At 28.5% G+C, this 15,823-nt stretch overlaps 1 protein-coding gene across 1 annotated transcript; it reads right to left on the bottom strand.

The window, feature by feature from the left end:
- Nucleotides 1-224: 224 nt before the first annotated feature.
- LOC105136832 (mitochondrial import inner membrane translocase subunit Tim13-like) lies at nt 225-2,152 on the bottom strand. The gene is made up of 2 exons (XM_011042322.1): nt 1,950-2,152; nt 225-612 (listed from the first exon to the last, which is right to left on the bottom strand). The coding sequence occupies exons 1-2, from the start codon at nt 2,067-2,069 to the stop codon at nt 463-465; spliced, it is 270 nt and encodes an 89-aa protein (XP_011040624.1). The 5' UTR covers nt 2,070-2,152; the 3' UTR covers nt 225-462.
- Nucleotides 2,153-15,823: the final 13,671 nt, after the last annotated feature.

The raw sequence follows: 15,823 nt of genomic DNA on the forward strand, positions 1-15,823 counted from the left end.
AACAATTCCAAATAAATTAAGGCGCTAAACAGCCCACATAGAACAAATCGATGTAAAGAAGGAGAAGGGTTCCAGCTTTCCAAAAGCATGAAAACGGGATGAGAGAAATGATCCAAAAGGAGGGATTTCAGGGAAACATGGGCTGATATATTCTATACATCCATTAAGATCACAGTAACTTCTGTAATCTTCTATGCTCTGCTTGCTATGTTAGCATTCTCATATTGCAAGGACAAGTAAATTCTATCGGTTTATTAAAAGATTCTACACCACACAACTAACTAATTGTCCAAGAATTGGCTGAATTTCAACTGGATAAATCTTTTACAGATCATTATGAAGAAAACATCTGTCCACATTATGAATGATAAAATGGGTTACAATATAAGAGAAAATCTCTGCTGTCACTCAAGAGTTCCCTAGACAGTTTGCAGGACATCTTCAGGAAACTTTCTACTATATTCAGCGTGGTGCACTGAAAAGGGCTCTACTGATGATGCCAGTAGCCTCGATGTAGCGTTCCACACACCTAGAGGTGCAGCTACTTTCGCTCCCACTCAGGCTTGACCCTGGTCTTGTAATGCACTTTTCAAAGCATTTCTCCCTCACAGTCTGCATTGAAACAGAACTATAAGTGGACAATCTTGCACATAAATGACAGAGAAGCTATAGGAAAGTACATGACATCGACTCCCTTTTCTCAATGGGAATTAAATCAAGCACTGCCAAATGCTTCTAAGAAATGTGCCACTTTAAAATCATGTGTCAAAGTGACGACACAAGTGCTGCTAAAGACCCCAAATTGTTAAAACGGTTTTTGAGAGATTCAGTGATGTGCAAATGATATATGTAGGTACCTCAAGCAACATCCTAGACACTGCTCTTTATTAAGATACAAATTTGCTAACATGTTTCCTTCTGGCTACCAGGAAACTAAAGCCTGTTAATGACATTATAACATGATGAACTAGAACTTCGGTATTAATATCAGGGCACATGTATTAATGCAACCTCCACTGTAATTCTAATTACAAATAACTAGAGTAACCAGAATAAAACTTCTTCCAAGAAATTGAAGCTACACAAACTCTACTGCTAGGCTGAAACCCATCTACCTGTAAGTTCACCTTCATCGTTTCATTTTTCATAGCACATTAGTATATATATATGTGCAATAATCTCAACATCCACAACAAAGCTGCCACCTAAAATTATATTTTAACAATCAAAAATATATTTTCTAATTCCACATTTCTTCGCACAAAATTGAGCACGCAACTCAGGGCAGTCAACTAGACTTACACTCTAATGACAATAATATTGTTAACATTCACAAAAGCTCCCACATATAAACACAAAACAGGTATATTTATATACATGCATTATCTCCAACTCTTCAAACAATAACAAGCCAGCATAAGTAATTACTTATTGTAAACCATATAGATTAGATGTGTCAACCTCTCACGGCAAGTCACGGAATAATTCAAGACTGTTCCCAAAAGCACAAAAATTTACTAAATTAACATTCCACCTAAGTCCTTCTCTAATAACCCTTAAACAGAGGAGACAAATACCAATTCACATTAATCGGAAAGTTCAATATTATCACAAGCACGGGATAAAACCTCCAACCCTAAAATGCATTCCCTCGAATTGAAACTTAACCCTCACACTCACGTAAGAACCAAAATTAAAAGAAACCCAGTTAAAAAAAAATACATCCTTTCAGCTAAAAATCAACTAAAATCCATCTTTCATAACCAAAAAAATATCTATCTATGGCCATCCTTTATACCAAAAACACCCAAAGGCAAACAAATTTCCCTACTAAACCACCAAAGATCGGGAAGCAAGAAAAAGACTACGTCACAAGCCAAGAAATCATCATCAATAGTAGAAGCACATAAAAAGAGAGAAAGAGAAGGATTCATAGAGAAAAAGTAAACCTCAAGGAACTCCTGGGCATAAGCTTGTGCAAGTTGATTCTTTAACTGGTCCTTAAAATCTTCTGCTGACATTTGGGGTGACCCAGATCCCATACTTGAATGTGACGAAAACGAATCCATCACCTCTCTCTGCAGGCTCCGTGACTGTTTCGGTGCTGACAGAGAGGGACAGTACTTTCGATATAAACCCTAGGGAAAGCAGGATGATCTTTTTCTTTTTCGATTTAATCCTTAAACCCTTGTTCAAGGCCCATTTGATGTTGTCCTGAGCCAAGGCCTAGCCTGGTTACAAAACTTGTTGGAGCCCGTAAATCTAAATTTAGAAATAATTTTTAGTAAAATTAGCATTCCTTCTAGTTTTTTTTTACGCCATAACTCTCATACTCGACTTATACTTTAATAAAAACTGAAATATAAAAAAATAAATTATATAAATTCAAATAAATTTTTTTTAAAAGTATAGAAATCCTCACATTCTCTATTATTATTGTTATCTAATTTTTTTTTAAAGTATAGAAACAAAATAATAATCCTCACATTCTCTATTATTATTGTTATTAAAAAAAAATGAAAAACAGTAATAACACTGCACAATTTCTTTATCACCAACAATGATAATCTTAGATTCATTTTCTCCATGGTCATAGGCCGAAATGGCTAGAGCTTAAACTAACCAGCTTCACAGAGTCAATGGACCTCCAAACCCATCTTCGCAATTATTCATCAACTTATTCTACAAGAAATACATGAAAATTCTTTTTAGAATTAAACAAATTATCTTCACAAAAATATAATTGAGCTCCAAGTCTCCTTTCAACTAGTAAGGTGCGTCCATGGAGGCTTGCAGATATTCCTTTTCAACTTATATCATGGGGTCAATCTATGAAATAGTAATTGAAGTCACCTTACCATTGCTTGTGAATTGGGTTGAAGTTGGGCTTAAAGACAAGTCTCAACAAAATGCCATAGCTGATTTGGTCTTGGTGCTTCAAGTATTTTTTGGTCTAGGCAAAGCAAGCAGGAAGGACCCCACTTTGTTTTGATGATCAACTTCTTTCAAGGGGAGAGATCAAAATACAAGAAGAAAAAACGAGGTACGACAAACATAGAGAGTACTTGTGGACTCGTGGTTTATGGTTGCTATGATTCAAATGGTTGATATATTATCTTATAAATTATTTAAAAAATAAATAAAATAAAAGGGTGAAATGCACATTGAAAAACATTGTACACATACTCATAGTGCACTCTAAATTACTATATAGCTTTTTTTAAAAAAAAAAAAATTAGTTACTATTGTGCAATTATTAAAAAAAAATTAGTTACTATTGTGCAATTATCATTTTGCTCTTTATAAAAAAAAATAGCAAACTTGTTAATAAGGATAGTTCTATTTTTTTATAAAATTCATTAATTATTAGCAAATTATTCGAGGAGAATTCTACTTTTTATAGTTTTTTTTACATGGTTAATTTACTAAATAAGTCTAAAAAAAAATCATTAATTGTTATCAAGGTTATTTACATATTTTTAATCTGGTTAGCATAATAAAATGATAAAAAATCATTAACTGTTATCAAGGTTATTTACATATTTTTAATCTGGTTAGCATAATAAAATGATAAAAAATCATTAACTGTTATCAAGGTTATTTACATATTTTTAATCTGGTTAGCATAATAAAATGATATTAATACCCTTAAAAGAAAAAAATTAATAAATTATTAACTAATGACTATTTTATCTTTTCACAATGGTTTTATTGTTATATTTATATTGTTTTAGAAGCAATTTAGTTTTTTAATAAATATAAAATATTAAAAAAAGTGACTAACATATACATAACACATGTTAGGCATTCTGTTATCTTTTAGTGGTGCGTACAAAGAATTTAAACGATCAATTATGAGCTTCTATGGTGTGGTTAGTAACCTCTCTGTTCCTATTAAGCATGTATGGTGTTCTAACATTTGGTTTAGTGTTGACGGGCTTTTTTTTTTTTTCTTTCTCTCTTAGCCTCATTTTTAGTGCATAGCACTTCATAATTTCATACTAGCTATCTATTTTATTTTCTTTTCGTATTTGATCCATATTCTTTTTTTATTGAAAATGGTTTATAAAATTGGATTTTTTTTATATTCATCTTCTATTTTTTTTATGTATCAAATTTGCTTATCATTCTTCTGATTATTATTTGCTTTGTTTTAAAGAAAAAAATTTAATTGAATTTTTTTCTATATGTGATTTGATCCTCATTGTTTTTTTTAACAAGGTAGCCACTTAAGTCAATAAACCACACTAATTATTTTTTATTTATTAACATATATGGTAGTTGATTGATTTGACCTATACTAACCAAGTTTTTAATCTTCATTTCAAATACTTTATCGCATGATGAAAAAAAAAACATTATTCTTATATGTTTTTTTAATGCAATCATTGGATTTTGATTCGCTACAGTGAAATGATGATATCAAAACTAGTAAAATTCTAAATGCAATTAGTATTTCAATAGGGCACGTAGGACAAATATTATTGATTCAAACAATAATTATTTTTTTAGTCCTTAGGATTTTTTATGCTTTGGCTCCTAATTTTTTTTTTATTTAATCCTTTAACATTGATTTGATTTCTGATTGCTTTTTTTTTATTTGATCCTTTAACATTGATTTGATTTCTGATTGGTTTTGGTCATTTGTTTTCATGCTTGTATATAAAAGTCATGATGTGTCAAGGAAATATTATATCGCTTGGTTAATGCTCGATTTAGCGAAATAAAATTCATTTTCATTGATTTCAAATAATTACAGCTTTAGGGATTAAATTTTAAAATAAAAAAATGTTTTAGTACCTTTTTGCCAAAATAAAAGACTGATTTGTTCTATTATGGGGAGATTTAGGTCTTTTTTTATTTTATTTTGGTCCCTCAATTTTTTTTTTCAATTTGATTCCTTTAAATTGAATTTATTTGTTGTTTGATTTGGTAGTTTGTTTTGGATATTTTAATACAGAGAGTCTTGCAATATTGAGGGAAATTTTTAGGATTTAGTTGATGCTTGGTTTTAAAAAATAAAATTTGGTTGATATAGAATAATTAAGTATTAACATACTAAAATTAAAAGTAAAACAATTATAGTGTAATTGGATAGAGCAAATAAGCTGGGGCTAGTGGTACACACACACATTTGTAAGATGCCCACCATGTTTAGGCGATGCGTGTTATGTATCCTAGCAGTCAAACACCCACTTTCATTGCACTATTGGAAGTAGCTCGCAAGATCTTCCTATTAAGCTAATGCATGGTGGTGGTAAAGCAATAATTTAGTGTCGATGATGTTTTTTCCTCTTCTTTTTTTTTTTCTCTCTCTTATCATTGTGATTCATGCCACTCATGCCAAAATTAAAAAGTGTCCTATTATTTTATTATTGTATAAAATTTAATTCTTAATATTTTGATTGTTATTTGCTTTACTTTGAATTTTTTGTATAAAATTCGGTCCTTAATATTTTGATTGTTATTTGCTTTACTTTGAATTTCTTTTTTATTTAATTTTTTTCTTTCAATCTCATACATAAATGTTTGATTTTTTTATTTTTTTAATCAAATTTGAATCTTATTCTTTTGATTGGTATTTATTTTTTGTATCATTCTCATAATTATTATTTTTTTAATTTCAATCTCAGTATTTGATTTCATTTCATTTTTATATCAAATTTGATCACCATATATTTAATTTTTTTTTAAACCTTTTTCATTGATCTTTTTTCTTAATTTCATCCTATTTTGTTAATTGAGAATTTTTTTTCGTGAATTTTTTTATCTTTCCTTCAATGATCACCATACATTTAATTTTTTTTAAACCTTTTTCATTGATTTTTTTTCTTAATTTCACCCTATTTTGTTAATTGAGAATTTTGTTTCGTGAATTTTTTTATCTTTCCTTCAATAGGATAATCCTAACCTTATGACCCAAGTCAAAAATTTGAAATGTTAGCCCAAGTTGACTTATAACCTTTTTTTTATATCCTTTCTTGCAATTAATTTTTTTTTCAATTTTATCATTCAATACTGAATTTCTTTCAAGGTCACGAGTTCATGATTTTTTTATTTTTTTAAGAGATTATCTCAATATCATGTCTGAGGTCACGGGCATGGCGGATTAACCTGGATGTACTTTGGTTATTTTTCTTATTTTTTTTTCTTTTTAAAAAAAATTATTTTTTAAATCTGAGGTCACGGGCATGAGGGATTAACCTGGATGTACTTTGGTTATCTTTCTTATTTTTTTTTCTTTTTAAAAAAATTTATTTTTTAAAAAGTTTCACTCTTCAACATTATATTAGTTTGAGAATTGAGTTTTATAATTTTATTTAATTTATTTTTTTACAGGGTTATCTTAGTTTCATGATGAGATCGCAAATTTGGCTAGCAAACTCGGGTGGGCTCGGATCTTTTTTTTTTGCTTTCTTAAATTTATTTTTTATTTTAATTTTATCCTTCAATATTTTATTTATTAGGAATTGAACTTCAATTTTGTTTTCATTTTGCTTTCTATAGGATTATCTCATTTCTATTTAATATTTACTAATTTATTATTAAATAAGATTATTAAGACCTTTTAAGAATATTAGGAGAATATCTTTCCATGATATTATCAAGCGTTCATGTTTTGTAGTTAATCATTGTTATTTTTTTAATTTATTTATTTACCATCATTGTTTTTTTAATTATATTATTAAATGAATCGAGTTTAGTTAACCTAGTTGACTTAATAACCCAAATCTTTACATTTTTTTAATTTTTAATACTAGAATCATCCAAATATTTATATTGAAAAAAAAATTAGTTTGACCCGCTATATAACGCGTGAAACCAATCTAGTGTTATGCTATTTAACCTTAGTTACATATCAAAACAGATGAAAACAATTCGCTGCTTTTGCATTGAGCCCCTAAAATATTTTTAAAATCTCCCAGTTGGTTGAAAGTTATAGCCCTCAGTTTGCTGTCTCACACATGCGTTCAACTGGATTTAGTTGCCATAGAGAGTTCAACTTGCAACTTGCAGCTACCTAGTTGAGAAGTTTCTAGTTTTTAATTATAGCATGAATAATTACCTCCCAAATTAAAATTGAATCAATATTTGATGTCAATTAATATGAAAACGAGATAATATATGCATATTAAATTATATTAATTATTGGTGTGAATTTTTTTTCCAAAATTAACCATATGATTTGCTTAAAATAACATTAAATCTTGCCCTCAACTCATGCGTGAGAACACGAACACGCACATATAAAGACATATAAAAAGATGAAACAATTTAAACGAAAATTCAATTCTACTTTCAACACAACACGGGCATGGACGCATGCATATGCACCTAAGAACATATTGAAAGATAAAACAAGATAGCCGTCAACTGGAGGTGGAGTGTTCCAGCTTGGTGGTCCAGTTGAGTTTGAAAGCGGTGGTCCAAAACACATCTCAGCAAGGCCATGCCACATTGAGCTTAGCTTTCTTTTGTTTGTTTGCTAGATTTTTTCTGTAATGATGCTCCAAATCCTAACGTTTGCAATCAGCACCATGAATTGAACTAGCCTTTAACCAAGCAAAAAAGTTTTCCTATTTTGGATGAACACAAGTACACAAGATTAAAATTAATTAGTAGAAGAAGCTGGCGAAGGAAAAATTAAGCTTGAAAACTTGTGTTTCCTCTGTGTTTGTGTTACATACTTTTGTCAAGAAGTCAGAGAGATAGATCGAGAGAGGTCCCCCTCAAAAACTTGATGTACACGACAGGAACTTCCATATCCACTGTTTAAAGTTGAAGAAAACTGATGGAATCCTTTTATCATCAACAGATATGGCTAATGAAATTCTTTCACAATAACAGTGGAGCCCTATTGTCCTAAATTTATCTAGGGTGGGGAGGGAAGATGAAGAATAAAAAGGAAAGCTTGATAGAACTACAGGTTAAACATCAACTCGGCAGTCTTTTAATAAGAGAGCTAGCTAGTACACAAACACCTCTAACAGGTTACACACCAATGGTTATCTTCCCCATCCTCTAGCACATTCCCTGACTTATCATTTATGGATGATAGGTAGCTTGCTTGATGTGCATGGTACACAAGTTGTGATCCTTTCCCAATTCTTTAATTTATTCTTGTTATGTCCATGTTCTTTGGAAGCAACTGATTAGTTTCAAACAACAATTAATAATCTTGGGAAATGCATGGCTTGTCAATGAGATTATATTTGATTGATTTCAAAGATTAATGCTAAGACATCAATCAATTAATTAAAAGAAGTTCACGTGAAGATTCCTTAATTTCATTTTTCTTGACAAAAGTATGGGAGGGATTGACTAACTAGATCCAATTGATGATCGACATCATAATTCAAAGAATATTTATGAATTGAAATCTAACTGGAGGAGATTGCTTAAAATTCTTCTTACCCTACGGTGCTAGTTAAGTAGCCAAATGATCATAAGCTGGACTGCATTTATTTAGCCTTGATTTGCCATGGAACTCAAGCTTTATTGGAGATTTTATTAAACTATTTTCCTCTACCGATAGGTGGGAATCCCATTGGTGATCATGAGTAGGAGAATTGGGCAACAGCTAGATCAACAGCTAACCCGGCTTAATATAAATTGTCACTTGATTTTGTTTTATAACAAATATGGATCTAACAAATAGTTAAAAGGCATCCAATTGATAATTAAGACTTTTGAATGTTCAAAGGAACTTTTTCAATGACTTGTACATTTTCCTTTGAAATATATATAAATGCTGGCTTCGGAATTCATTAATGGTGTCTATGACAAGACTTACATACCCTAACCATGCATCTTGAGAAATTAAAGATCAATAGACAATTAGCAGCAGAGATTTATCATGAAGTTTACTTCCCTTATTGTATATTGTTCACTATTACAAACTCAAAAAATGACTATATCATGTTAAACAACATTGAAATGAACTAGCTAGGGGGTAATAATTAATTAGCTGAATTTATTAGGTTGATAACCGTTGTACGTGGTCAATGTTCTTGGTTAATTAATTAATCAGGCCTAAACGGAGTAATACTTTCTGAACTTTTTTTAATTCATTGGTACATAAATAATTAAACATTTTCAACATGTAATTATCTGTATTTTCAACGAGCTTATAACTCCACCAGCGGTTCTCTATATCTCTTTATATATCTTAAAAATTCTCAAATCTATATCTCTTCTTCACACACACATACACGAAAGCTAAAATTCAAGGTAGAATTGGGTTACTTTAAACACAAAAACCATAGATAGTGAGAATAAAAAAGATATATCTTCGTATTTTTTTTAAAAAATTATCCTAAAAATATTTATTTTATGTTTTCGTTTCTATCCATCCAACTAAATGTATTCTTGACTTTAATGATAATAAAGGGTATATATATATGGTCAAGTTTTTGGAGATACATGTAAGCATAAATACAGTAAAATATGAATCCATCACATCCTAACAAGATTGTGATAGGAATCTGTATAGGGCCAACGAGTCACCCTTCATTGGCTGCCAGATAATTGTCCTAATCTTTGCAACTCACTCTATTTGCTTGCTGCTACTTGCTAGCTACTCTCTTCACGTACCCCACTTAGCCTCCCACAAGAATTTTGTGCCCGCGTGCAGCCCCTTGTGTTCATCAAGATAGCGATATGCATGTATAATTATACCAAAGGAAAGGAAGTAGTAAAAGAAGGAAAATTGTGACAAGACTTGTAAATTTCTGGGCTTGGCTCTTTGAGTAGGGAGAATAAATCAACCGAGAATTGATTGATCGGTGTTTCATATGTAACATATGTGTGATTTTAAGTTTTTTCTTTGAGAAGTTAACCTGCAGTACATAAATATTTAGATTAAAGTTGTTTTTCTAAGTTAGTATTTAAGTTTTCAACTCATAAAAAGTTACAAACATGTTTGATTAGAGATAACTTTTTGACTTAAATTAAAGAACTGTTACAAACAAGGAAAGTTACAAATGTAATCAATACTTTGCTTGTAATTCTAACTTATAATAACTTCCAATAACTTGTAATTCATAAAGTTAATGAAATATAAATCTTTCGATCATATTTTAAAATAGATTATATCAAGCTCATGCATGAGGTGATTAACCAACAATTTTAATGTGCAACATGTATTTTTCCATAAACAAAGAAAAAAAAATGATTACAGACAATGAAAAGGCATGATTAGTTTAAATGGTTTCAATTAACACCACCCTTTCGTTCTGTGGTTGGTAAAGGGTTTATGGATTTCTAATTTGATTTTTGACAGCACTGACGAAAGCCAGTCACTGGCGGCTGAATGCGGGAATATAAGCTGTAAAGATAAAAGAATATTTTTCATCAGCTTTGATGTAGATAAATACTATATTTTATCAGTAATATGTCACATGAAAAACAATAAAAACATCAGAAAAACAATTTGGCTTGTCTTATGCTACAACATTTATTGGTAAATGCCATGCGGTACAACAGTCATTTTATTTTGATTCCACAAATTTTTGTGCAACAGACAACCTATGAGTAATAGCTTATTTCAAAATATCACTGTAGTTATTTTTTACAATATTTACAATATTTTTTATATTAAAATACTTTTTTTAAAAAATTACTTTTTAGATTAGCGCATCAAAATAATTCAATATATATATAAAAAATTAATTTTAATAAAAAATTAAAATTTTTAAAAACATAATTTACACTGTATTTCTGTATTTCCAAATAGTATCTAAGTGTTCATCAACATCAACATGATAATTATTGAATTTTAGTCCCTTTAGTAATCAAGGACGAGCTAGATCCTCCTCATATTCTTCGTAATCATAATATGCGATAAGAACCCAGCCAAGCAATCAATGAGGTTGAAAACGATATGTGTAATTATCAAGAAGCATTTCCCACATTTTATATATATATTCAACATGAAAAATATCATTCCTCTGATGGTGATTTAAGACCATGGATCCATAATGCTAGAGATTTATTTTACTAAATTTTGTCTATAATTGAAGGAGTCGCACGTAATAGCTTTTGGAAATCACTTTAGTACCAAAATTTTAGGTATGTTTTCATTTGAGTCTCTTAAAAATTATAACTAATCCAAAATCTTCAATTAAAGAATTCAGAATATCCCTCTTTATATATATATATATATATATATAATATCCCTCTTTATATATATATATATCGTAAGGGGTTTATCTTCACGATACAAGCAGTTATAATGACCATTACAGAATTTATATACATTTACCATGGATTCCCACATATATTTAGTAGAAAACTCTTTGCATTGTCAGAATCATTCATTCTTAAATATGGATCAGAATTATTCTTAATGTGTTAGGAGCAAGTGGCAATTAAGATGGTTTGTAATTATATTGGATTTGAATCTAAGAGTAGATTGCGAAAAAAATTAATAAAAAAAAGGCTTAAGACATAAAATTATATTAATATGAATTCTATACTTTTCTAAGATAATCAAATAATCATCAAATTTAATCATTTAAGCTATTAGACAAAAGCTTCATATAGAATTACATCTTATGTAACAAAGAAGGATTAATTCCAAAAACTCGATTATTATAAAAAAAAAATCAAATTTCTCCATATTGTTCTATCACATCCTTGGGCCCAATTTTTAATTTCTCGTGGGTCAAAACAATCTCCCACTTATTTAATAATACCGAAAACCATGATAAAAATAAAAATAAAAATAGTAAAGATAAAACTAAACCATCTAATCAAATAATAATTGAATCTGGCCCACCAAAGTCTGAAAAAAAATAAATCAAAATCCTCTTTATTCTTAGAAACATTTCAAAGAAGTCCTAATTAATGAAATGGCCATCCCAAAATAGAGATTACACATTTTAGTCTTTCCAAAAGCCAAAGTCTAGATTCTTCACGCGTCTTGATAAAACTCAATAGGAATAATACTAATATCTTGCAGTAACAGTTTGTTTAAAACCAATTCTTTATTATAATTAGATTTAATTATAATATTTAATTTGAATTCAATTGATAAATAAGTTTATGTAATTTTATTTTTTATATTATTCTTATTATCTTCATCTTATTTCTTTAAAAGTCTTTAAAAAAAAGAGCTAAAAAAATATTTTTTAAAAATTCGTTTTAATAGTAAATTTCTTTTTTTTTTAAATTATAAATTAGAAGGGTTGATATATTAAAAAATTGAATTCCATTTGGAATTCAATTTATAACACCGAAAAGATTCCAAACATAATATTTCATTAAAATCTTTAAATTGGATTCAATTTAGATGGTTTGAAAAATATGCTATAAGAAATTATAACTTCATATGGCCTAAAAGGGGGCACTCGATTATGATTTATAGTCATGTTACCAACTCAATTACCTAACTAAATTATAGTCTACGTGTACTCCATGAACACAAAGGAGGGAGATACATTAGGAAGATGCAATAATTAATCAAGAAATGCCTGTATCGTAATGGTAAACGGAACAATAATACTAAGACCAAGAATTTCAGGGACTGGATTAGCTCAAAGTGTTTTGTGTTTTTGAGATGCGAGCAAGAGATAAGATAACAAGTTGGGGTTAATTTGAAATGGGGTGTAAGGAACTGGTCTTGTTTATTAAATCAAGTCATTACTTTCAAAAATAAAAAAAATATCAAGTCAAAAGAATCAGTAATTACCATAATAAACTTGTAATTAATAATTAGTTAATCATAGCAAGTGATTAAGTTGTTGATTAGATCAATAAACTTAAACGTCACCCTGATGACGAAAGCAGCCAAACGGGTTAACGTTGATCGTATTGTCATTAGAATATTAGCTTTAATTAGTGGTTTAAAAATTGTACACCAAGCATTCACTAGAAATGGTTGGTTGATTAATTTATTATTAATTACATGGATTAGCATACAGTCCATTATATTAATTCAAGTGGGAGACTGAGTGGCCTAATAAGACAGACATGTTAGCATTACAAGATTAATTTTCAAATTAGATGTCAATGTCTAGCTTTGTCCAAATGCAATTCACATCATTATTCAAAATTAAAGACATGGGAATCGACCTTTTTTTAAGCAAGTTCATGGTGTGTGCCTTGAGTCTATCTGTGAGTTTATTTATTCTTTATCTCTTTATATACTATAGTGATAATGGCAGGTGAGTTTAGTTTGATAGCCATTTAATACGGATTCTAATTGAACAAAAAAAAAAAAAGGATTCTAATTGCTTAAGTGAAGAGTTCCTTCGGCATTATTTCATATAATTTGAAATTGTATTTCATTAATATTTTTAAAAATGATAAATATTAATTGTTTAAAAGCAATGTAAAATTATTTATTAAATTTATTTACTAATTTAATCTCTTAAGTTGATTTAATTCACTGACATGATATGAATCTTTGTGATTAAACATAAACATTTTTTTAATTAAATTAAAAAAATAAAATACAAAATAGTTATAGACATATCTTAAATGAAGTTTGAGTATAATCATCTCAATCTCCTTAATTGGTCCATATTATATATATAAAAAAGTTTAATTAATTTGATAAGATCTTTTATATTTAAATGCTATTAAAACTATTTGTGCACTTAATTATCTTAAATTTTTATCCAAGAAAAAGCAATAAGATCTCTTCATGTATAATTGAACGTACACATATAATTAAACACAAGTCATTCTTTATTATGTAAATGATCAAATTATTTGTGAATCTATTTTTTTTTTAAAAAAAAAACCTAAGACCTGACAAATCTCTCAAAGGTAGAGGGTATTAACTGCTCAATGCATTCCTTGTAATTATTTTTTAATCAAATTTTTTATATTTTAATTTTAAAATGACTTGATGGAAAAATAAAGTGTGTTTGATTCATGTGCAAAAACATCTACAATTAATTGGCCCACAGCAATAAACAAGAAGGCTCTTTTCTTATTAACAGTGTGTGTGTGTCTATATATATATATATATATATATAGAGAGAGAGAGAGAGAGAGAGATAGAAAGATGCCTAAGAATATCCGGATCGAGGCCATGCATCTTGAAGAAAAAAGCTAGAGGATGGGGACTGGAAGGAGCCTAGACGTCCTCACATGTAAGTGAAGAATTAAGGCATCCCTACCATTTAAGAGGAGGTATTCTTGTCCATAATTAGCTAGCTGTTTGGTTGCGAACATAATGCCTCACAATCTAATTGAGGACACTTCTGCTGTGTTTCCTGAATGGATTACTAATTCGAAAATGATTGCAATTTTGGCATCACAAACAAATTTGCTTTCTTACCTACAGTTTTTGGGTTAAAACGGTTAAGTACCCTTCTCATGCGTAATGGATTAAAAAAAATTAATGTAAAAAAATTTCTAAATTTGCTATTGTGTTCTATAGTAGAAAAAAATTATATAAAGATTGATTCGGTATATTTTGGTTAACTTAGCAAGTCCAATAATTATTTGGATAATCAGAAAACACACAATTTGTCTCAATAAAATTTCAAGATGATATATTTTTTTTCAAAAAAAATTAAAAACAACAATATATTGAATTATTCCAGGTCAAATAAAAAATATTATAAAATTCAATTTTGAACTAACCCAATATTAAAGGATGAAATTGAAAAAAAAATCAATTAAAAGAAAGGAGAAAAAAACTACCAGAGTCAACTAGGTTAACCTGACAAACTCATGTCATGAAAGCAAGATAACCTCATAAAAATAAATTAAAATAAATTATAAAATTTAATATTTAATCAATCCAATGTGAAAGATAAAACTTAAAAAAAATCAATTAAAAAAACATAAAAAAAATAACCTAAGTTAACTCGTTTAATTCATGACTAAGATCATGAGACTATGATAACCTCATAGAAAAAAAATAAGAAAAATATTATGACGTCTAATTCTCAACCACCACAATGTTGAATAATAAAATTAAAAAAAAATTAAAAGAAAAAACAAAGAGATGATTGGAGTCAACCTAAGTAAACCTAATCATGAAACTAAGAAAATCTCAAAAACAACAAATTAAAATAAGTTATAAAACCTAATTCTCAATCATTTTAATGACAACAAATTAAAATAAATTATAAAACCTAATTCTCAATCATTTTAATTTTGAAACATAAAATTAAAATAAATTTTAATTTAAAAAAAAAAAGAGGATAAAAAATAACCTGAATCAACCCCGGTTAACCTGCTAAACTCAATATCTAGATGATGAGATCGAAACAACTTTATAAAAATCAAACCAAAATAAATTATAAAGTCTGATTCTCAATTAAATTAATATTAAAGTATGAAATTAAAAAAAATAATTAAAAAAGGATCAAAAAACCTTGATTCAACTAGATTAACTCACAAAATTAATAATTAATACTAACAAGAGTCATAAAACTAGAATAATTATATATAAAACAAATTCTAAATAATAAAATAAAAAAACCAGTGTAACAAAGATAATATATATATATATATATATAACCACGGAAACTAAATTAAAAAGAAAAAAAAAGAAAGAACTATTATAAATTAAAAAAAAAAACCTTTTGGAGGAGGGGAACGGTGAATTGCCTTCCTAAATAAACAACAAGGCAAAAACAAATAAAGTAATAAAATGTGAATAAGAATTGTAAAGGAAAGTAATAAAGGAAAGAGATAAATTACATAAAAAAATATGAATAAAATTACATATATAGAGTTGTCCATAATATCAAGTTTCCTCTAAAAAAATAAAAAATAAAAAATATTGTACAATTGTGTCAAGAAAATAATGGCAATTAATTGTTTTGCCACCCAATGCTTTGGTCCAAGTGAACAGAAC

The sequence above is a fragment of the Populus euphratica genome, unplaced genomic scaffold, assembly GCF_000495115.2.
Source record: "Populus euphratica unplaced genomic scaffold, PopEup_1.0 scaffold62.1, whole genome shotgun sequence".
In the NCBI taxonomy this organism is placed as follows: Eukaryota; Viridiplantae; Streptophyta; class Magnoliopsida; order Malpighiales; family Salicaceae; genus Populus; species Populus euphratica.

What these genes read in the sequence shown, in the direction of transcription:
- LOC105136832 (XM_011042322.1), bottom strand. Translation starts at nt 2,069, where the DNA reads ATGGATTCGTTTTCGTCACATTCAAGTATGGGATCTGGGTCACCCCAA. An exon ending in ATGCCCAGGAGTTCCTTGAG is followed by an intron (nt 613 to 1,949) that starts GTTTACTTTTTC and finishes GTTTCAATGCAG; the next exon opens with ACTGTGAGGGAGAAATGCTT.